Source organism: Dreissena polymorpha, chromosome 3 (assembly GCF_020536995.1).
Source record: "Dreissena polymorpha isolate Duluth1 chromosome 3, UMN_Dpol_1.0, whole genome shotgun sequence".
Lineage (NCBI taxonomy): Eukaryota > Metazoa > Mollusca > Bivalvia > Myida > Dreissenidae > Dreissena > Dreissena polymorpha.
The window spans coordinates 132,210,471-132,234,771 of record NC_068357.1 but is presented as its reverse complement, the minus strand read 5'-3'; the positions used below and the strand labels follow the sequence as shown (position 1 = coordinate 132,234,771).

At 38.3% G+C, this 24,301-nt stretch overlaps 2 protein-coding genes and 1 long non-coding RNA gene across 4 annotated transcripts; 1 reads left to right on the top strand and 2 right to left on the bottom strand.

Annotated features, from left to right (window-relative positions):
• The first annotated feature begins 8,771 nt into the window (after positions 1-8,771).
• On the top strand, positions 8,772-18,815 carry LOC127871506 (uncharacterized). The gene is made up of 6 exons (XR_008045428.1): positions 8,772-8,870; positions 9,180-9,273; positions 11,723-11,872; positions 13,370-13,463; positions 13,771-14,373; positions 18,576-18,815. It is a non-coding gene; the product is annotated as an uncharacterized LOC127871506 (long non-coding RNA).
• LOC127871505 (uncharacterized) lies at positions 9,743-19,111 on the bottom strand. 2 transcript variants are annotated; one of them, XM_052414495.1, is made up of 2 exons: positions 18,576-19,111; positions 9,743-10,184 (listed from the first exon to the last, which is right to left on the bottom strand). In XM_052414495.1, exons 1-2 carry the CDS (start codon positions 19,044-19,046, stop codon positions 10,077-10,079), a joined length of 579 nt encoding a protein of 192 aa, XP_052270455.1. In that variant the 5' UTR covers positions 19,047-19,111; the 3' UTR covers positions 9,743-10,076. The 2 variants fall into 2 exon arrangements, with proteins under 2 accessions (XP_052270455.1, XP_052270454.1); XM_052414494.1 differs by lacking the exon at positions 9,743-10,184 and adding an exon at positions 14,265-14,373.
• On the bottom strand, positions 19,090-22,321 carry LOC127872596 (uncharacterized). Its single transcript, XM_052415924.1, has 2 exons — positions 22,159-22,321; positions 19,090-20,371 (listed from the first exon to the last, which is right to left on the bottom strand). The coding sequence occupies exon 2, from the start codon at positions 20,044-20,046 to the stop codon at positions 19,090-19,092; it is 957 nt and encodes a 318-aa protein (XP_052271884.1). The 5' UTR covers positions 20,047-20,371; positions 22,159-22,321.
• Positions 22,322-24,301: the final 1,980 nt, after the last annotated feature.

Below are 24,301 nucleotides of genomic sequence, written 5' to 3'. Positions count from 1 at the left end.
TGAGGTGTTAGGTATTAGGTGTTGCGTACCGGTAAAGTGCAATTGCCCCTACAACTCTACTCAATAACATTACATACACAGAAATCATTTCATATATTATATACACAACAAACAGTTCAGTCAGACTTCTATCTGTTATATGTCTATGTTCATTTTCAGATGTCTTCGTCGTGGATTGGGTCGTGTGTTGAATGGGGCCAAAGCCCTGCGATGTGTCTGCATCTCCTCGGGAGTTGTGTGGTGAGGATTTCATCGTCCTCATATTTGTCCCAGGTGTCGAATAGTTTTCAGTGGATTTCTTAAAATTTCTTTCTATGCCCACGGGCAAGCGCGTGCTCAGACACTAATGGAGTCCTCAAGTCCACTGTCACCGCCTTACCTCGTAGAAAGGGGATGAGCATGTAGAAGCCTAGTTCAGCACGCCCTGCTTGCGTATTGATTCTACGATGACACCCTGAAATCTTTTTTGTCTGTTTTCGCATTGCGTATCTATCATAAATTAATTCTATAGTAAAAAAACTTACCATTTTCATATCTGCCATGTTTGTCAAAACGTTTTGAACATGTATTATTTACATAACTCCCATGTTCATGTAAATTGTTGTCATGTTTTACATATGAAGATTGTTATCAAAATATCTCTTGCATATATCACTGTGAATGAACAAAAACTGTCACATGACCACAAAAGTCAACGTCAGTAGTCATTTTATGACAACAAACAGCCGCGCAAGGTAGGTTTATTCCAATATCTTTGCTGATCATCCTATGACTTTCATACGACCTAGTGCACGCAATATGGCATTCATATAGCTTTCGATCGGTATATCATGCGTTTTGTGTGTTGCTCTGGTTTTCGAGAACACTTCGGCGCAAATTTCAATTTAAGAAGCAAACGTCAGAAGTAAAATTACAAAGATTCAGTGTTCTCGAAAATAAACCATCACAGAACTGTCTATGCTTTACCGGACGAACATATACTACATATGTCTATGCATAAACAGACAACAATATCTACCAGATATTAAATAAACGTTTAAAGAGTGAAAACAAATATGAGAAACGTCAGTAGTACGTTTAGGAATGGCAAACGTCAGTAGCAAAAATATGCAAACGGCAAGTACTGGTTTTTCTCAGGAAACGGACTCAACAGTGTCCATATCTGCCTATAATAGGCCATCCTGTAATAGTCAGCAATTGACTGTAGGAACTACGAAGTATTTCAGTGGCAAATATGTTTTCTTTTCCCTTTGAAAGTAATTTATTACTCATTCAATTATGAAATCTAGTCATTACAATACTTATTGACAATAAAACATACCATTAATTTCACCTCTTCTTGTTCTTCATTTCTTATTTGTAAATACAGTAAAATATATTATCTTATTATCACTCACTACATTCATTTAAATACATGGTCGCTTCATTACGTCTCCTTTCACTGGTGGCAAACATAACAACATCAACGCCGTATATCTTTTTAAAGACGATGTTGACCTATATACATGGCAGAGAAATACTGGCCAAGACTTTGAGAAGAGGTTACTGGGAAATCGTATCCCATAATGCCTATTCTTTTCGAAAAGATGTGCGGCCAATATTACAGGGTGCTTTTTCAATTAATCACCAGAGGATTGTTTGATTTTATTCATTCTGACATACTGGCGGGAACGTTCTTTTAAATTACATTGGCTTTCAGAGAAGGTCGTGAAATGTCAAATTGTACGTTAAACAGCTATGTCGGAAAATAAACTTTAAAACATCAGCACGGGATCTTACAAAAAGAAGGAAGGGATGTTTAATGCAAACTGTAAACGTATTAAGCTGACCTGCACATGACCATAGGCAGCGACACATCTATCAAAACCACGCGTGCTGTTTGAGACAAGCGATTAATGATAATTTCAAATTATAGAGGGAAATAACATTGTTTCAAATTAAAACTTAATAATCATTAATGTTCCCGAGAGTTTCCGAAGCAGTAAATATAAAAAATCATTGCTCGCAAAAGAATAGTGTCATATTGCAAAAACAGAAAATGGCATGACAGTCGTTTCATGATGCTTGTCGCGCACAGAAATTCATCTGTCAGTAAATTTCCTGATGTTCTTTTGATGACAGAAATTGGCACTCGTCATCTATCCAAACAAGTGGTTACCGTATGCATCAGAGCACATATGCCATTAACCCTCCCCAAGTAAGTTAATACAGAACTAATATCATCAAAATGTATATGGCAGAATATAGGGATTACCCCATTCCCACCGCCTGATTTATGTATCACTTACGGACGAGTATTGATCGATCGAGTGCTTGTGTTTACATGTGCATACATTAGGAAATGAAAATTGATAACATATCTAAAGGTGGTAACTATAACCAGAAATTTATAAATAATATATGCATGTATTATCCTACTTTAAGAAATATATGGCGTTTGAAAATCGTTTTTGACTGATTTAAAACACATCGATGACATCTCGGCTCTGTCGCTTCAAATACAACTGAGAAATTTGGAGAGCGCAATCCACCAAACAGTTTAAGTTAACACCGAAATATGAAATAACAATTTGATAGTGATGCCATTTTATTTACCAAATTATTCTCGATATTTTTGCCCTGTCCTCGTAAGTTTGCGTATGTTTAAATATTTTTAATTATGCATCTGGTAACTGTTTCATGCTCCATACGTCTTTACTAAACAATCATTTTGTCAAAGCAAATGTCATGGCCCAGAATCTGATTGACACATACGACAAATTAGAAACACATTGGAGACTAAGTCAATGCGTGATTTTGGCCTCTTATACAGAGATAAATATCGCAGAAAGCGAGTGTAACTGGAATTAATTGCAAATAATCTCTAGAAAAAAGCCTTTATCACGCCATTTGAAACAATTGCAAAACATAGTTTTTGCTAAAGAGACATGTATTGATTGTCTCAGAAATCGCCCCATTGGTGCAAAAAGGTAACATGTGACATTGATAATAGATTACACAAGGTACCTTTTTGCACCAATATGGCGAAATTTACTCCATGTGTGAAAGCTCAAAAACAACGAAAATATGTCCATGCATTTGAACAGGGCATTAATTATACTGAAGGAAAATTACGTTTATTTCATCGACTCTATTTTCTTTCTAAGAAATGCTTTCAAATAGAGGATATTTGTTTGTTTCAGTAGTAAAACCGTTTAATATTTTTGGAGAAATGCATATTTCGGGAAAATATGTAATGTCTCTTAATTAACTGAGAAAATATTTCACTATTTTTCCCCGAAAGGAAACACCTCGAATTAGATATATGTGATTAGTGACGTCATTTGCTTGATCCGTCTTGACCCGAGCAGAAAATTAATAATAGTTTCTTTCTCTGTTTATTGCGAAAAGTCAACGTAACTTTATAGGAATGGAAAAATAATTACGGGCATCTTAATGATTATTCATTATATGCATCTTTTGACGATTTAAAAAACTGAAAATTATAAAGCGTTGCTACGGGAATCTTATTTGGAGAGTTCTGATGTTGTCGTTATATTTGGTGATACTATCGGGATTGCTTAAATGAAGTATACAATACATGTACATCATTCCTTGTATGAGCTCGAATGGCCTAGTGGTCTAAGCGCTGGACTTTTACTCCAGGGGTCAGTGGTTCGAGCCCAGTTAAAGGTTACTTTTTTTCTTTATTATTTTTTTTACTGGAGCGTTTTAGATCCATTGTTAACATGTATCAATATAAAGCATTTTATGACAAACTTCTATACATGTCTGTGAAAAGGCTTTTTTATAATTAAAAAAAGGGAATGCTCTCCAATTAATTCTTAGATTTTGCATTTAATCAGCATCTGTGAGCAAAAAAGAAGTACACACATTTACTGTTCAAGCCTATACAACGCTCAAAATCAAAGAAAATTTCGTAAAGTATTTCGTTAAATAAGATTAACACCTAAACAATCAGTGTTCCTTATAGCAATAGTCACAATTTCAACGCTAGATGTGGTGTGGTTTCATAGATTTGTGTAGGTACAACATTCTCATCTTAATGAGTTTGTTACGCAATTAATTCCATTTTAATTTCCCGCAAATATATCTATTCATACGATACACGGACACTAAAATGGTATCATGTTAGTGTTCATGTGTCGTATGAATAGATAACGTTGCGGGAAATTTAAAATGTAATTAAATATGCAAAACAATAATTACAACAAGCATTTTTTAACTACAAACATCTATTTTACCAGACCACATCTGGCGTTGAAATTAAATTGTTTAACTTTATTTTACGAAATATTGTACGAAATTTTCGTTGATTTTGAGTAGTAATGGGGCTTTAATTATATACACTACTTTTTTAATGATTTATAATTATGAATGGTGACAGGACATACGGGCAATCACAACATTAAACTATATTTTAACAATTTTTATATATTTTTATCCATATTATTAATAAATATACTTTTCAAATGTTAATTTATACATAATGACCACATAATGTCCAACATAGTTTTATAATTGCAATAAATGTTACAATATCATGAGCCTACGTTTTTTTTGCAAGAGAAATATTATAATTGTATACTATATCTAATAATAAATACAAAACATGATCAGTGCATGGAGAATAAATATATGCTCCTTGCGTTGAGCAAAGCTCGTGTGAAATAACAATAGAAAAAAACAGCTAGAAAATCAGTCGTAGTTAAAAATGTTTATACATTGTATATATTAAGAGTTGGGAACTATTCAGTGTGTTAAGGAGGTATCATATAAATATTTGCTCCATCTATGTTACACATCGTTAAAGAGTAAGTTTTATGTTTTGTATTAACCCTTTGTTGACCACCTATGCGAAAAGCGAAAATATAGTTGATCATAGGGATTTGTTTCCTTAACGAATATGAAATAATCTCATAATATTAAGAAAGATATTGTTAAGGTCTTAATGTAGTATCTGCATATATATCTCTAAATATACAAATATCTATGTACATATATACACACACATACAAACGTACACATATACGTACACATAAACAAATGCACACATATATACATATATATTTATATATACTAGTATTCATCATACCCCACAGTCGACTACCTATGTGAAAAATTAAATTATAGATGATCGATGGGGATACATTTGTTCGTTAGTGATTAAAAAAAAATCGTACTATTTAGTCAAGAAAAATGACATAGTTACTGGAGCAACACATCAAACAATATAGCAATATAGAATGTTTCAAATGAATAAGTGATACAAGAAAATTTATTTGCGTCGCACTGAAGTGCGGCGACTAGTATGTAATACGTTTTTTTTTCGCTTATGGGAGGAGAAGTTATTTTACGGATGAATGTATATATTTTTGTTGTCAGAATATCTTGCATAGTGGTTATTTTTTTTGTAAATTAGTGTAAATAAGTACTGCATTTGTGCCTATTCCATTTTCTACAACATGTATTGCCAATAATGCAAAGCTAATTCTTTTCATTAATAACTGATCACAGGGACTGGGCAATAATAAAAGATCACAAGGACTGGGCAAATACGCGAACCGGTTAAACTTTCTGGTTTTGTATAAAAACAAAACTTCTTTGTTCTTCTATCCTAGCAACCACCTAGTTACTAATAAAGGCGCTATAGAGCGCGAAGCGCGACACGTATTATTAATTGTTATAATGAGTCTTGATAAAGGAAGCAGCCGCTTATCAATGAGGAGCACCATCACATCACCCCAGTCTGATTACTATCAAGTCCTCCTACAGGTTCTTTTTAAGAACCACATATAGAAGGTCGCAGACCTGACCCGTTTTGCCAGTGGTATGGACCCTTTGGTACGGACCTTTAACCCCGCTCACTATCCAGCGTTTAAACTTCCGGTTTTACATTTAAACCGACTATTAATAACTTATTAATATCTTAGTTAGAAGGTGATTTTTCAAGCGGTTCCGTAGTGTAGTGGTGACACGCTCGCTTCACACGTGAGAGGCCCAAGGTTCGAGCCCCAGTAGAATCAAATTATTTTATTTGTGTTCTATCTTAACTTTTTGTTTTGATGTAGATATTTTAGTTTAAATAAATATGTTGTTTTATTGTAACCATTTTTTGTTTTTATTATGCCCATGAAATATATGTGTGAGAGGGTGGGGGGGGGTCGTAAACACATTAAAACTTTTAAAGTGTTTTCATATCAATGAGTACTCAACACCTATCGTAAATGAGCAACGTAAGAATAAGGTCAGAATCATATCCCCTCGAAGTTGAGAAAAATATGAAATTACGCTTACAAGATGAAGCAAATTTTTTAAAACCTACACAATATTTGGGAGTTACAACACATAATCATAGATAATGGTTATTTGGGAGTTATAACACAACATCGTAGATAATGGTTATACCAGTATCTTTTTCTATTTTGTTTAAAATAATCGGCCACTATATCAATATTTACAGTAGAAAAAAATCGTTCTAGTAACTTCATTGAGTGCCTTTTACACTGAAATTTCCGACGCCATTTGATGCTTTGCATCAATACTTATCTTGTACGAACGGTCATTACAATAAAGATAGGCAGTTGTACAGCTAACGGATTATCAAATAGCTCACTGAATACAAATGTAGACGGTTCCTATCGGCCAAAATAGAAGTGCAATTGTTTAACGTGCACTCATGGTGTCGTGCTAATTGACTAGGATAATTACGAAAAACATTGTGTTTGCACTTTTGCAAGTTTTGAATTTTGTTGGCAGTTTTTATTTACGCTGCTTTTAGCATTATACCAATACCGGGAGGACATTCGTAGCCTGGAATTTACTGGGTTTAAGTGAGGTAAGTAGGAACTTGTTTCCAAGATGGCGTCGTGTTCGTGTTTTTCGTGAATGAGTAGCGGATATTTGTACACGGTAAGCCACTTTTTATTCATAGCCCTTTCGGCTTTACGGTGTTTGAGCTCCTTTCGCTTTTTTACATTTCAATACCGTAGACGTCGGAATATAATTGTTATTGAAGAAAAACCACCCACAAATTGTTGTTTAATTTCTTGACCCTAAAGAGTTTGGATGTTCGAATATTATTTTATCATATAATAAACAGTAGTTGTGCATGCTTACAGTAAATAAAACATAACATATATCACGATACTTTTATTAGTCTTGCACTTAATTTTATTCCGAACTTAATGGATTAACCCCCTTTGTTTGAACGTACTTTCATTTCAGCGTATATTTAGGGACCTGACTTTCAAACGACAAGCACAGCTCATATGCTAGAATGTTTGATACGGGGTAACTTTTTTAAAATGACTTTTTCTCATAAGAGGTAAAACGTTAACATTTTGTATTATTTTGCAGTTGAACCAGAACGTAACATATGAGGAGGTGTTCAGTAAGTCATTACCTCAAAGGTGACTTATGCATTTATTTGAATGCTTTCACATTTATTTGAATGCTTTCTCACATTTAACGCCAACATCTGACGTGCGTAATATAAGACATTGGACGGTACACATTATACCGTGTAATTTTTACATATTCATTTTAATTCATATGAACATACTTCTAGTTGAATATGCCTAAGTGTGTTATGAAGTGTGTGCCGCTCTAGAAATCGAAAGGTAACAACCCATAAAAAAGATTTAAGTCAAACTACCACGCCAGGTCAACACACAAAACAATGACATTTACGTTCAATATAAGTGTGACGAAAAACAAAAAAGGGTAAAGCCAGTTCGGTACTATTACAAGGTTGATGCGACACAAAATTACCATTATTGCAACTCGGAATACCTGACACGAGCTTAGATGATTCAAATCAGTGGATAGATTTTTATTTGCAAACTTAAATATTAACTGTTGTTGAATACAATGACATTTTACGCGTTTTTCCCACAACGATACTGATATATGTGTGTAACTCATTTGTTTCCGGTTCCGGTGGCGGACATATTGGTTGTTTTGTTTCTAATCGTCCGTGTTTTTTTGCTATTTTTCCTAATGTTCTAACGTTTCTTAGTACAAGTAGTGTTGGGTGTGATGTATATCAGTGTGAAACATAGAAATAGACATAAAGCCGTAAATCTGCCATTGAACTATGAGTTTATATGCATTTGAAAACGTCTTATTTTTAGAATAAAATATGAGCTATTTTTAGCAGCAATCGATGTGCAAATTGTTTACCGCGTATTTTCATCTGGCGGTATTTACTGTTATTTTCTGCTGTTATCGTCACGCTCCTCGACTGTGCAATCTATACTGAACAAATAAGTGTCTGATAAGTGTCTCAACATGGGCTTTGAAGCATCTACACCTAATACAGGTAATACAGGTGCTTAAACCAAAAGGACAACATCCGTCTTGTCAACTCCTGAGCAGGGTGGTGATCTCAAGAAAAAAAGGTTGGCAAGTGGTTCTAGAGTTGACTTTAATTAACCTTTGAAAGTATGGATGATGCAGAGAAGGTGGATTTCAAACTTGACGACAAAGCCATACTGGCGATAGTTAAGGCTGTGGAAGATTCTATTGGATCGTCATTTTCTATGAAAATGAAAAGTATGGTTGAATCGATCGTTTCAGGGGTTGTTGACGGACTATCTAAGGAGGCAGTCTACAGTTTTTTTAGCCTTATCTGCGCATTGGCCCCGGTCAATTTCCTGAATTTAAGGTGTATGGCCTAAAAGAAATTGTTTTTTGACTCCAGGAGCTGAAATGTAAGTATAAATGGTCAATATTCTAGTAATTTCACATGTTTTTAGTAATTCGAAACTAAATGACATGAATTTTAGTCAACAACAACAACATGCTGAGTGAGAAGTAAACACATGTACTTTCTGCTTGAAACTGCCGGCATTTGACAGATTTCAACGGTGGGTTTAAATAAGTTAGCAGTGCAAAAAAGTTCAATGGTAATGACCCATTTTGTTTGGGTTAGTTTGAAAGCATTTGCTTTGATAGTGCAAAGCATGTTGTCTACTGTGTGCGTATTCTTACCCATAAAGTTAAATGTGATTGCCGGGTTTATGTAAAAATGGGGTTTTTATGGGCAATTTCCGAGACCCCCGAAAAGGTCTATTTTACCCCAGATATAAATTTAAAGTGCATTTTCTGCATTGTTTTGTGCTTTATTTTCAAGCTGTTTTCGGGCCGCAATGAATATGGTCTGAATATATTTTCAGGTTGTGACTGAAGGCCTTGTTTTGAGGGTGTTTTGCAGACCAGTGCTTGTCGGCCTGGGGATTTTCCAGAAAAACTGTAGACTGCCCCCTTAAGGTAAAAAATGCCAAATTTCACATCCAAGGCAGCATAGTCAAATGTGACATTTTTTTTATAAAATATAATCATCAACACCTGAAAACAGTTTTCCCATTCAATTCTGACCAATTTGAGCAGAGATATTAACATTTCAGTAGGGGGAGGTAAGCCTGATTTTTGAATAAAACCCTACTTTGCATGACAGTTTAACCACTATACTTATCATAGGTGATTTAAATTTACTTTTCAGAGAGTGAAATCTTCTAAATAGGCATAATAGAATGTGATGCTACAAAATTAAGAGTATTTACTTCACTTTTCTTCAGATTCATCTGTGCTTAAGACCCTGTGACTCATGGCCGCTGCTTTTTTTTCGAGTTTTCCCCCGGATCAGCTTGTAGTGAAACTGGAAGCTGTTCTGGGTGAAAAGAGTGAGTTGGTTGGTCTGTGTTGCCTGTGGACTGGTGAAACAGATAGGTAAGGCTATGGTGTGCACCGTGTTGTTGTATCGGGCAAGCGCATCAAGCTAAAAGTCCACCGTCTCAAGTACTATCTGTGTGATCCCGGACACAGTGCACTGCAGCGCAATTTCCATATCTCACACCTCTGCCACAATAAGCTTTGCATTAATATAGAGCATTTATCGTATGAGCCAGTAACTGTTAATAATTCCCGCAAAGTGTGCCTTACAAATGGTCAATGCTCGGGTCACAGGGGCTTCAGGGAATGCTGTCTGTGGTCTGCGGTAAATATACAAGTTAGGTTATTGTTATGTTGCCGTTCGCAGTTTGCATGTACTGTACATCACAAGGTTTTCTGTTTTACACTTTAAGTCCATAGCTATGGTCAGCAGCACTTGTAGATGGCATACTTTCAGAGGCATATAGACCGTCCCGGTACAGGGCTCTGTTTGCGTGCCGCTTTCTAAGGTAGAATCTGACTATTTTATACCGCACTGAGGCCTTCCTGCGGCTGTCATATTCCCTTCTGCGATCCTTGGCCTTCAGTTGGTTGTATATCATGCTATGTAAACAGATTTTTTTCCCTTTCACCTTTTCTGCCACCTTCATTGATGATTTGCTGGGCCCCAAAGACCTTGTATGAACTGCAGAATGACACAGAGCTGCAAAGTTTCTAGCATAGAATGAAGTTTTGGGGGCATAATGAAACACAGATGCATTTAAGCTCTCACAAGCATTTGTGTTAAAGAGCTTTGCCACTTCTTTAAACCCCGTGGCATCAAATGTTTTATTAATGTTTCCTAAAATAATTTTCTTGTCACTCTCCTGGAGTGCTAGTGGCTCTCCATAGGGCAAATGTTTGTACGAGCTGGTTACTCGATAGGTGCACACTCGTGAGCGTTCCTTGCACATCTTGTGATCTCCGGAGAAGCAATGCATGATGTTTTCTATAGCAAATTTGGCCGATCGAAGAAAAAGCTCATCACTGCAGCTCTGTTTTCGCAGTCTTTTCAGTTCAATGCGCACTCGGCAGCGGAGGCAGCTGGCCAGCTTACGCATGTATTCGTCTTTGTTGTACTTTTTTGGAATGGATTTGATGTCTGACTTTGCGGCACGCACATGTCTTTCGAGAGCTCTCAGCTTGTGAACAAAGCACTTGTAGTGGGTGGCCGTCTGCTTTTTTAAGTGATTTGTTTGCTTTTTAAGCTCATAGTAATCCCGTATAGCCTTTGCCGATTGCGTACCAGAGTCGGTGGTTATTGACCTTACTGCAAAAGGACCATCTTTCACTTTATCCAATGACCTGTGAAGTAATACTCGCTCACTGCTTGCAATGGAGGCCTCAGCTGCAAAGGTTTTTGAGCAGTTATCATGCCTGCAGTACCTTTTTCTGCAATGCTTGTTTGCCATGGCTATGGCAAGTGGGAGTTTTTGACCTGTATTGTGTTCTACCAGGGCCCCAAAGCTTTGTTTAGACTTTTCGCATCCCCCCTGGGGTCGACATGTGTAGGCGACGTCAAATTGGATGTCAACTTCAGGTTCGAAGCCGGCTTTTTTCATGACATTTGCGACATAGTCCTGATTTAGTTCCAATTGTTTGTCGCTCAGTTCTGTTTGTGCTTGTCCCAAGTCATTAAACTTTTTTTGAAATGTTTGCTTGCATGGCGCCTTAATATTAAGCCATGTTAATACAGTAGCTACATCATCCATTCCAATTTTAGATTTTAGCACTGGCATTGCTACTAAATAGTTCAAAAATCCTGCAGGGGGGCCTCTTGCGGTCTGGATTGTGTCCGACATTGGCAATGTTTGCGAATTAAATCCACAGTAACTACATTTTACACAGATGTAGACACACAGACCAGCACGTGTAACTTTCATTTTCATGTTTGGCTTCTTACAAACACTTGCATGTACATCTTTAATAAGTGCCAGCATTTTCTTATTATTCACAATGAAATTTTCATTGCGGTCACACTCACAATCTGTTTTTTCTTCCTTTTCAGGTTTAGGTCTGAGAGTGTATGCCAGAGAGTCTGCCTGTGCTAACCCTGCTGTGGTTCTGACGCATTGACTGTCCCTGGCTTCCTTGTCTGTCAGCCGTACCAGTCGTTTAGAAGCTTTCGGCGCCTCGGAACTTGCACTGGAAACTCCAGGTTGGTGTATTTCAGTGGATGTAGTCCATTTTGGCTTGTGTCCCAGCTTAAACTGGGTGGCTTTCTTGCCTCTACTCCTGCGTGTGCTAATATTCCCCGCGCTTTTTCTGTAATTAAAAGGCATTTTCACACTAAGTACAAATGTATGTCCAAAGTAGAAAAATAGATGTTGACTGAATAGCAACTTTCACAAAAATGATACCCTGGCCTATAAAGATTCCCACAAATGAAGGTTTTATCTGCAAAATATCACCAGGTCATTGTATTGGGGCTCTAATCTTGCTTCAATGGCATCATATTACCATAAGACAAATATTTAGACCAAAAAATGTGAGTGTATTAAGACTTGGAACTTCATGGTCAAATATGGCTATAGAAATTACCTCCCTTGCATTGTAAGCACATCTGCTTTAGAGCTGCAGTCTCTGTTTCTGTGTGCCATAGGCTTAGTTATTTATGCAAGTAATACCAAGTTGACTTAAATCAACTATTTATACAACATTTAGTGCCTTTCAAACCATTTAAACCCCTAAATGTGCATCAACTTTGATGAAAAGTGAGTAAAACACACTGATTTTATGGAAAAAATCATCAAAATTCATTTTATTTTTTAACTTTGTTGTGAACAATTTTTTACTCAGGATCAAAGATGAAATTCATTAGGAGTCATTTGTGGCAATATGTTTATACCTACATTTCATATCTGTGCAAACTGAGTGATTTTTAGACTTGGGTAGAAAACCAAAAAAATGACAAAAAAGTTGCGTGAAAATGCCGCCGCTGATATGCTCACTAAAATAGTATGCAATTGTACATTGTAGTTATTTCACAAAGAAAACCACCCAGTTTCATCCAGAATTGACTGAAGTATACAAATAATTCAAATTTAGATGGGTTTAAAACTTTTGACTGCTATCTTAAGGAGGCACTCTACAGTTTTTTAGCCTTATCTGCGCATTGGCCCCGGTCAATTTCCTGAATTTAAGGTGTATGGCCTAAAAGAAATTGTTTTTTGACTCCAGGAGCTGAAATGTAAGTATAAATGGTCAATATTCTAGTAATTTCACATGTTTTTAGTAATTCGAAACTAAATGACATGAATTTTAGTCAACAACAACAACATGCTGAGTGAGAAGTAAACACATGTACTTTCTGCTTGAAACTGCCGGCATTTGACAGATTTCAACGGTGGGTTTAAATAAGTTAGCAGTGCAAAAAAGTTCAATGGTAATGACCCATTTTGTTTGGGTTAGTTTGAAAGCATTTGCTTTGATAGTGCAAAGCATGTTGTCTACTGTGTGCGTATTCTTACCCATAAAGTTAAATGTGATTGCCGGGTTTATGTAAAAATGGGGTTTTTATGGGCAATTTCCGAGACCCCCGAAAAGGTCTATTTTACCCCAGATATAAATTTAAAGTGCATTTTCTGCATTGTTTTGTGCTTTATTTTCAAGCTGTTTTCGGGCCGCAATGAATATGGTCTGAATATATTTTCAGGTTGTGACTGAAGGCCTTGTTTTGAGGGTGTTTTGCAGACCAGTGCTTGTCGGCCTGGGGATTTTCCAGAAAAACTGTAGACTGCCCCCTTAAGGTAAAAAATGCCAAATTTCACATCCAAGGCAGCATAGTCAAATGTGACATTTTTTTATAAAATATAATCATCAACACCTGAAAACAGTTTTCCCATTCAATTCTGACCAATTTGAGCAGAGATATTAACATTTCAGTAGGGGGAGGTAAGCCTGATTTTTGAATAAAACCCTACTTTGCATGACAGTTTAACCACTATACTTATCATAGGTGATTTAAATTTACTTTTCAGAGAGTGAAATCTTCTAAATAGGCATAATAGAATGTGATGCTACAAAATTAAGAGTATTTACTTCACTTTTCTTCAGATTCATCTGTGCTTAAGACCCTGTGACTCATGGCCGCTGCTTTTTTTTCGAGTTTTCCCCCGGATCAGCTTGTAGTGAAACTGGAAGCTGTTCTGGGTGAAAAGAGTGAGTTGGTTGGTCTGTGTTGCCTGTGGACTGGTGAAACAGATAGGTAAGGCTATGGTGTGCACCGTGTTGTTGTATCGGGCAAGCGCATCAAGCTAAAAGTCCACCGTCTCAAGTACTATCTGTGTGATCCCGGACACAGTGCACTGCAGCGCAATTTCCATATCTCACACCTCTGCCACAATAAGCTTTGCATTAATATAGAGCATTTATCGTATGAGCCAGTAACTGTTAATAATTCCCGCAAAGTGTGCCTTACAAATGGTCAATGCTCGGGTCACAGGGGCTTCAGGGAATGCTGTCTGTGGTCTGCGGTAAATATACAAGTTAGGTTATTGTTATGTTGCCGTTCGCAGTTTGCATGTACTGTACATCACAAGGTTTTCTGTTTTACACTTTAAGTCCATAGCTATGGTCAGCAGCACTTGTAGATGGCATACTTTCAGAGGCATATAGACCGTCCCGGTACAGGGCTCTGTTTGCGTGCCGCTTTCTAAGGTAGAATCTGACTATTTTATACCGCACTGAGGCCTTCCTGCGGCTGTCATATTCCCTTCTGCGATCCTTGGCCTTCAGTTGGTTGTATATCATGCTATGTAAACATGATTTTTTTCCCTTTCACCTTTTCTGCCACCTTCATTGATGATTTGCTGGGCCCCAAAGACCTTGTATGAACTGCAGAATGACACAGAGCTGCAAAGTTTCTAGCATAGAATGAAGTTTTGGGGGCATAATGAAACACAGATGCATTTAAGCTCTCACAAGCATTTGTGTTAAAGAGCTTTGCCACTTCTTTAAACCCCGTGGCATCAAATGTTTTATTAATGTTTCCTAAAATAATTTTCTTGTCACTCTCCTGGAGTGCTAGTGGCTCTCCATAGGGCAAATGTTTGTACGAGCTGGTTACTCGATAGGTGCACACTCGTGAGCGTTCCTTGCACATCTTGTGATCTCCGGAGAAGCAATGCATGATGTTTTCTATAGCAAATTTGGCCGATCGAAGAAAAAGCTCATCACTGCAGCTCTGTTTTCGCAGTCTTTTCAGTTCAATGCGCACTCGGCAGCGGAGGCAGCTGGCCAGCTTACGCATGTATTCGTCTTTGTTGTACTTTTTTGGAATGGATTTGATGTCTGACTTTGCGGCACGCACATGTCTTTCGAGAGCTCTCAGCTTGTGAACAAAGCACTTGTAGTGGGTGGCCGTCTGCTTTTTTAAGTGATTTGTTTGCTTTTTAAGCTCATAGTAATCCCGTATAGCCTTTGCCGATTGCGTACCAGAGTCGGTGGTTATTGACCTTACTGCAAAAGGACCATCTTTCACTTTATCCAATGACCTGTGAAGTAATACTCGCTCACTGCTTGCAATGGAGGCCTCAGCTGCAAAGGTTTTTGAGCAGTTATCATGCCTGCAGTACCTTTTTCTGCAATGCTTGTTTGCCATGGCTATGGCAAGTGGGAGTTTTTGACCTGTATTGTGTTCTACCAGGGCCCCAAAGCTTTGTTTAGACTTTTCGCATCCCCCCTGGGGTCGACATGTGTAGGCGACGTCAAATTGGATGTCAACTTCAGGTTCGAAGCCGGCTTTTTTCATGACATTTGCGACATAGTCCTGATTTAGTTCCAATTGTTTGTCGCTCAGTTCTGTTTGTGCTTGTCCCAAGTCATTAAACTTTTTTTGAAATGTTTGCTTGCATGGCGCCTTAATATTAAGCCATGTTAATACAGTAGCTACATCATCCATTCCAATTTTAGATTTTAGCACTGGCATTGCTACTAAATAGTTCAAAAATCCTGCAGGGGGGCCTCTTGCGGTCTGGATTGTGTCCGACATTGGCAATGTTTGCGAATTAAATCCACAGTAACTACATTTTACACAGATGTAGACACACAGACCAGCACGTGTAACTTTCATTTTCATGTTTGGCTTTCTTACAAACACTTGCATGTACATCTTTAATAAGTGCCAGCATTTTCTATTATTCACAATGAAATTTTCATTGCGGTCACACTCACAATCTGTTTTTTCTTCCTTTTCAGGTTTAGGTCTGAGAGTGTATGCCAGAGAGTCTGCCTGTGCTAACCCTGCTGTGGTTCTGACGCATTGACTGTCCCTGGCTTCCTTGTCTGTCAGCCGTACCAGTCGTTTAGAAGCTTTCGGCGCCTCGGAACTTGCACTGGAAACTCCAGGTTGGTGTATTTCAGTGGATGTAGTCCATTTTGGCTTGTGTCCCAGCTTAAACTGGGTGGCTTTCTTGCCTCTACTCCTGCGTGTGCTAATATTCCCCGCGCTTTTTCTGTAATTAAAAGGCATTTTCACACTAAGTACAAATGTATGTCCAAAGTAGAAAAATAGATGTTGACTGAATAGCAACTTTCACAAAAATGATACCCTGGCCTATAAAGATTCCCACAAATGAAGGTTTTATCTGCAAAATATCACCAGGTCATTGTATTGGGGCTCTAATCTTGCTTCAATGGCATCATATTACCATAAGACAAATATTTAGACCAAAAAATGTGAGTGTATTAAGACTTGGAACTTCATGGTCAAATATGGCTATAGGAAATTACCTCCCTTGCATTGTAAGCACATCTGCTTTAGAGCTGCAGTCTCTGTTTCTGTGTGCCATAGGCTTAGATTATTTATGCAAGTAATACCAAGTTGACTTAAATCAACTATTTATACAACATTTAGTGCCTTTCAAACCATTTAAACCCCTATATGTGCATCAACTTTGATGAAAAGTGAGTAAAACACACTGATTTTATCGAAAAAATCATCAAAATTCATTTTATTTTTTAACTTGGACCAGTGTTGTGAACAATTTTTTACTCAGGATCAAAGATGAAACTCATTAGGAGTCATTTGTGGCAATATGATTATACCTACATTTCATATCTGTGCAAACTGAGTGATTTTTAGACTTGGGTAGAAAACCAAAAAAATGACCAAAAAGTTGCGTGAAAATGCCGCCTCTGATATGCTCACTAAAATAGTATGCAATTGTACATTGTAGTTATTTCACAAAGAAAACCACCCAGTTTCATCCAGAATTGACTGAAGTATACAAATAATTCAAATTTAGATGGGTTTAAAACTTTTGACTGCTATCTTAAGGAGGCAGTCTACAGTTTTTTAGCCTTATCTGCGCATTGGCCCCGGTCAATTTCCTGAATTTAAGGTGTATGGCCTAAAAGAAATTGTTTTTTGACTCCAGGAGCTGAAATGTAAGTATAAATGGTCAATATTCTAGTAATTTCACATGTTTTTAGTAATTCGAAACTAAATGACATGAATTTTAGTCAACAACAACAACATGCTGAGTGAGAAGTAAACACATGTACTTTCTGCTTGAAACATGCCGGCATTTGACAGATTTCAACGGTGGGTTTAAATAAGTTAGCAGTGCAAAAAAGTTCAATGGTAATGACCCATTTTGTTTGGGTTAGTTTGAAAGCATTTGCTTTGATAGTGCGAAGCATGTTGTCTACTGTGTGCGTATTCTTACCCAGAAAGTTAAATGTGATTGCCGGGTTTATGTAAAAATGGGGTTTTTATGGGCAATTTCCGAGACCCCCGAAAAGGTCTATTTTACCCCAGATATAAATTTAAAGTGCATTTTCTGCATTGTTTTGTGCTTTATTTTCAAGCTGTTTTACGGGCCGCAATGAATATGGTCTGAATATATTTTCAGGTTGTGACTGAAGGCCTTGTTTTGAGGGTGTTTTGCAGACCAGTGCTTGTCGGCCTGGGGATTTTCCAGAAAAACTGTAGACTGCCCCCTTAAGGTAAAAAATGCCAAATTTCACATCCAAGGCAGCATAGTCAAATGTGACATTTTTTTATAAAATATAATCATCAACACCTGAAAACAGTTTTCCCATTCAATTCTGACCAATTTGAGCAGAGATATTAACATTTCAGTAGGGGGAGGTAAGCCTGATTTTTGAATAAAACCCTACTTTGCATGACAGTTTAACCACTATACTTATCGTAGGTGATTTAAATTTACATTTCAGAGAGTGAAATCTTCTAAATAGGCATAATAGAATGTGATGCTACAAAATTAAGAGTATTTACTTCACTTTTCTTCAGATTCATCTGTGCTTAAGACCCTGTGACTCATGGCCGCTGCTTTTTTTTCGAGTTTTCCCCCGGATCAGCTTGTAGTGAAACTGGAAGCTGTTCTGGGTGAAAAGAGTGAGTTGGTTGGTCTGTGTTGCCTGTGGACTGGTGAAACAGATAGGTACGGCTATGGTGTGCACCGTGTTGTTGTATCGGGCAAGCGCATCAAGCTAAAAGTCCACCGTCTCAAGTACTATCTGTGTGATCCCGGACACAGTGCACTGCAGCGCAATTTCCATATCTCACACCTCTGCCACAATAAGCTTTGCATTAATATAGAGCATTTATCGTATGAGCCAGTAACTGTTAATAATTCCCGCAAAGTGTGCCTTACAAATGGTCAATGCTCGGGTCACAGGGGCTTCAGGGAATGCTGTCTGTGGTCTGCGGTAAATATACAAGTTAGGTTATTGTTATGTTGCCGTTCGCAGTTTGCATGTACTGTACATCACAAGGTTTTCTGCTTTTACACTTTAAGTCCATAGCTATGGTCAGCAGCACTTGTAGATGGCATACTTTCAGAGGCATATAGACCGTCCCGGTACAGGGCTCTGCTTGCGTGCCGCTTTCTAAGGTAGAATCTGACTATTTTGTACCGCACTGAGGCCTTCCTGCGGCTGTCATATTCCCGTCTGCGATCCTTGGCCTTCAGTTGGTTGTATATCATGCTATGTAAACTGATTTTTTTCCCTGTCACCTTTTCTGCCACCTTCATTGATGATTTGCTGGGCCCCATAGACCTTGTATGAACTGCAGAATGACACAGAGCTGCAAAGTTTCTAGCATAGAATGAAGTTTTGGGGGCATAATGAAACACAGATGCATTTAAGCTCTCACAAGCATTTGTGTTAAAGAGCTTTGCCACTTCTTTCAACCCCGTGGCATCAAATGTTTTATTAATGTTTCCTAAAATAATTTTCTTGTCACTCTCCTGGAGTGCTAGTGGCTCTCCATAGGGCAAATGTTTGTACGAGCTGGTCACTCGATAGGTGCACACTCGTGAGCGTTCCTTGCACATCTTGTGATCTCCGGAGAAGCAATGCATGATGTTTTCTATAGCAAATTTGGCCGATCGAAGAAAAAGCTCATCACTGCAGCTCTGTTTTCGCAGTCTTTTCCAGTTCAATGCGCACTCGGCAGCGGAGGCAGCTGGCCAGCTTACGCATGTATTCGTCTTTGTTGTACTTTTTTGGAATGGATTTGATGTCTGACTTTGCGGCACGCACATGTCTTTCGAGAGCTCTCAGCTTGTGAACAAAGCACTTGTAGTGGGTGGCCGTCTGCTTTTTTAAGTGATTTGTTTGCTTTTTAAGCTCATAGTAATCCCGTATAGCCTTTGCCGATTGCGTACCAGAGTCGGTGGTTATTGACCTTACTGCCAAAGGACCATCTTTCACTTTATCCAATGACCTGTGAAGTAATACTCGCTCACTGCTTGCAATCGAGGCCTCAGCTGCAAAGGTTTTTGAGCAGTTATCATGCCTGCAGTACCTTTTTCTGCAATGCTTGTTGGCCATGGCTATGGCAAGTGGGAGTTTTTGACCTGTATTGTGTTCTACCAGGGCCCCAAAGCTTTGTGTAGACTTTTCGCATCCCCCCTGGGGTCGACATGTGTAGGCGACGTCAAATTGGATGTCAACTTCAGGTTCGAAGCCGGCTTTTTTCATGACATTTGCGACATAGTCCTGATTTAGTTCCAATTGTTTGTCGCTCAGTTCTGTTTGTGCTTGTCCCAAGTCATTAAACTTTTTTTGAAATGTTTGCTTGCATGGCGCCTTAATATTAAGCCATGTTAATACAGTAGCTACATCATCCATTCCAATTTTAGATTTTAGCACTGGCATTGCTACTAAATAGTTCAAAAATCCTGCAGGGGGGCCTCTTGCGGTCTGGATTGTGTCCGACATTGGCAATGTTTGCGAATTAAATCCACAGTAACTACATTTTACACAGATGTAGACACACAGACCAGCACGTGTAACTTTCATTTTCATGTTTGGCTTCTTACAACCACTTGCATGTACATCTTTAATAAGTGCCAGCATTTTCTCATTATTCACAATGAAATTTTCATTGCGGTCACACTCACAATCTGTTTTTTCTTCCTTTTCAGGTTTAGGTCTGAGAGTGTATGCCAGAGTGTCTGCCTGTGCTAACCCTGCTGTGGTTCTGACGAATTGACTGTCCCTGGCTTCCTTGTCTGTCAGCCGTACCAGTCGTTTAGAAGCTTTCGGCGCCTCGGAACTTGCACTGGAAACTCCAGGTTGGTGTATTTCAGTGGATGTAGTCCATTTTGGCTTGTGTCCCAGCTTAAACTGGGTGGCTTTCTTGCCTCTACTCCTGCGTGTGCTAATATTCCCCGCGCTTTTTCTGTAATTAAAAGGCATTTTCACACTAAGTACAAATGTATGTCCAAAGTAGAAAAATAGATGTTGACTGAATAGCAACTTTCACAAAAATGATACCCTGGCCTATAAAGACTCCCACAAATGAAGGTTTTATCTGCAAAATATCACCAGGTCATTGTATTGGGGCTCTAATCTTGCTTCAATGGCATCATATTACCATAAGACAAATATTTAGACTAAAAAATGTGAGTGTATTAAGACTTGGAACTTCATGGTCAAATATGGCTATAGGAATTACCTCCCTTGCATTGTAAGCACATCTGCTTTAGAGCTGTAGTCTCTGTTTCTGTGTGCCATAGGCTTAGATATTTATGCAAGTAATACCAAGTTGACTTAAATCAACTATTTATACAACATTTAGTGCCTTTCAAACCATTTAAACCCCTATATGTGCATCAACTTTGATGAAAAGTGAGTAAAACACACTGATTTTATCGAAAAAATCATCAAAATTCATTTTATTTTTTAACTTGGACCAGTGTTGTGAACAATTTTTTACTCAGGATCAAAGATGAAACTCATTAGGAGTCATTTGTGGCAATATGATTATACCTACATTTCATATCTGTGCAAACTGAGTGATTTTTAGACTTGGGTAGAAAACCAAAAAAATGACCAAAAAGTTGCGTGAAAATGCCGCCTCTGATATGCTCACTAAAATAGTATGCAATTGTACATTGTAGTTATTTCACAAAGAAAACCACCCAGTTTCATCCAGAATTGACTGAAGTATACAAATAATTCAAATTTAGATGGGTTTAAAACTTTTGACTGCTATCTTAAGGAGGCACTCTACAGTTTTTTAGCCTTATCTGCGCATTGGCCCCGGTCAATTTCCTGAATTTAAGGTGTATGGTCCTAAAAGAAATTGTTTTTTGACTCCAGGAGCTGAAATGTAAGTATAAATGGTCAATATTCTAGTAATTTCACATGTTTTGAGTAATTCGAAACTAAATGACATGAATTTTAGTCAACAACAACAACATGCTGAGTGAGAAGTAAACACATGTACTTTCTGCTTGAAACATGCCGGCATTTGACAGATTTCAACGGTGGGTTTAAATAAGTTAGCAGTGCAAAAAAGTTCAATGGTAATGACCCATTTTGTTTGGGTTAGTTTGAAAGCATTTGCTTTGATAGTGCGAAGCATGTTGTCTACTGTGTGCGTATTCTTACCCATAAAGTTAAATGTGATTGCCGGGTTTATGTAAAAATGGGGTTTTTATGGGCAATTTCCGAGACCCCCGAAAAGGTCTATTTTACCCCAGATATAAATTTAAAGAGCATTTTCTGCATTGTTTTGTGCTTTATTTTCAAGCTGTTTACGGGCCGCAATGAATATGGTCTGAATATATTTTCAGGTTGTGACTGAAGGCCTTGTTTTGAGGGTGTTTTGCAGACCAGTGCTTGTCGGCCTGGGGATTTTCCAGAAAAACTGTAGACTGCCCCCTTAAGGTAAAAAATGCCAAATTTCACATCCAAGGCAGCATAGTCAAATGTGACATTTTTTTTATAAAATATAATCATCAACACCTGAAAACAGTTTTCCCATTCAATTCTGACCAATTTGAGCAGAGATATTAACATTTCAGTAGGGGGAGGTAAGCCTGATTTTTGAATAAAACCCTACTTTGCATGACAGTTTAACCACTATACTTATCATAGGTGATTTAAATTTACATTTTCAGAGAGTGAAATCTTCTAAATAGGCATAATAGAATGTGATGCTACAAAATTAAGAGTATTTACTTCACTTTTCTTCAGATTCATCTGTGCTTAAGACCCTGTGACTCATGGCCGCTGCTTTTTTTTCGAGTTTTCCCCCGGATCAGCTTGTAGTGAAACTGGAAGCTGTTCTGGGTGAAAAGAGTGAGTTGGTTGGTCTGTGTTGCCTGTGGACTGGTGAAACAGATAGGTAAGGCTATGGTGTGCACCGTGTTGTTGTATCGGGCAAGCGCATCAAGCTAAAAGTCCACCGTCTCAAGTACTATCTGTGTGATCCCGGACACAGTGCACTGCAGCGCAATTTCCATATCTCACACCTCTGCCACAATAAGCTTTGCATTAATATAGAGCATTTATCGTATGAGCCAGTAACTGTTAATAATTCCCGCAAAGTGTGCCTTACAAATGGTCAATGCTCGGGTCACAGGGGCTTCAGGGAATGCTGTCTGTGGTCTGCGGTAAATATACAAGTTAGGTTATTGTTATGTTGCCGTTCGCAGTTTGCATGTACTGTACATCACAAGGTTTTCTGCTTTACACTTTAAGTCCATAGCTATGGTCAGCAGCACTTGTAGATGGCATACTTTCAGAGGCATATAGACCGTCCCGGTACAGGGCTCTGCTTGCGTGCCGCTTTCTAAGGTAGAATCTGACTATTTTAGTACCGCACTGAGGCCTTCCTGCGGCTGTCATATTCCCTTCTGCGATCCTTGGCCTTCAGTTGGTTGTATATCATGCTATGTAAACTGATTTTTTTCCCTGTCACCTTTTCTGCCACCTTCATTGATGATTTGCTGGGCCCCAATAGACCTTGTATGAACTGCAGAATGACACAGAGCTGCAAAGTTTCTAGCATAGAATGAAGTTTTGGGGGCATAATGAAACACAGATGCATTTAAGCTCTCACAAGCATTTGTGTTAAAGAGCTTTGCCACTTCTTTAAACCCCGTGGCATCAAATGTTTTATTAATGTTTCCTAAAATAATTTTCTTGTCACTCTCCTGGAGTGCTAGTGGCTCTCCATAGGGCAAATGTTTGTACGAGCTGGTTCACTCGATAGGTGCACACTCGTGAGCGTTCCTTGCACATCTTGTGATCTCCGGAGAAGCAATGCATGATGTTTTCTATAGCAAATTTGGCCGATCGAAGAAAAAGCTCATCACTGCAGCTCTGTTTTCGCAGTCTTTTCAGTTCAATGCGCACTCGGCAGCGGAGGCAGCTGGCCAGCTTACGCATGTATTCGTCTTTGTTGTACTTTTTTGGAATGGATTTGATGTCTGACTTTGCGGCACGCACATGTCTTTCGAGAGCTCTCAGCTTGTGAACAAAGCACTTGTAGTGGGTGGCCGTCTGCTTTTTTAAGTGATTTGTTTGCTTTTTAAGCTCATAGTAATCCCGTATAGCCTTTGCCGATTGCGTACCAGAGTCGGTGGTTATTGACCTTACTGCAAAAGGACCATCTTTCACTTTATCCAATGACCTGTGAAGTAATACTCGCTCACTGCTTGCAATCGAGGCCTCAGCTGCAAAGGTTTTTGAGCAGTTATCATGCCTGCAGTACCTTTTTCTGCAATGCTTGTTGGCCATGGCTATGGCAAGTGGGAGTTTTTGACCTGTATTGTGTTCTACCAGGGCCCCAAAGCTTTGTGTAGACTTTTCGCATCCCCCCTGGGGTCGACATGTGTAGGCGACGTCAAATTGGATGTCAACTTCAGGTTCGAAGCCGGCTTTTTTCATGACATTTGCGACATAGTCCTGATTTAGTTCCAATTGTTTGTCGCTCAGTTCTGTTTGTGCTTGTCCCAAGTCATTAAACTTTTTTTGAAATGTTTGCTTGCATGGCGCCTTAATATTAAGCCATGTTAATACAGTAGCTACATCATCCATTCCAATTTTAGATTTTAGCACTGGCATTGCTACTAAATAGTTCAAAAATCCTGCAGGGGGGCCTCTTGCGGTCTGGATTGTGTCCGACATTGGCAATGTTTGCGAATTAAATCCACAGTAACTACATTTTACACAGATGTAGACACACAGACCAGCACGTGTAACTTTCATTTTCATGTTTGGCTTCTTACAAACACTTGCATGTACATCTTTAATAAGTGCCAGCATTTTCTTATTATTCACAATGAAATTTTCATTGCGGTCACACTCACAATCTGTT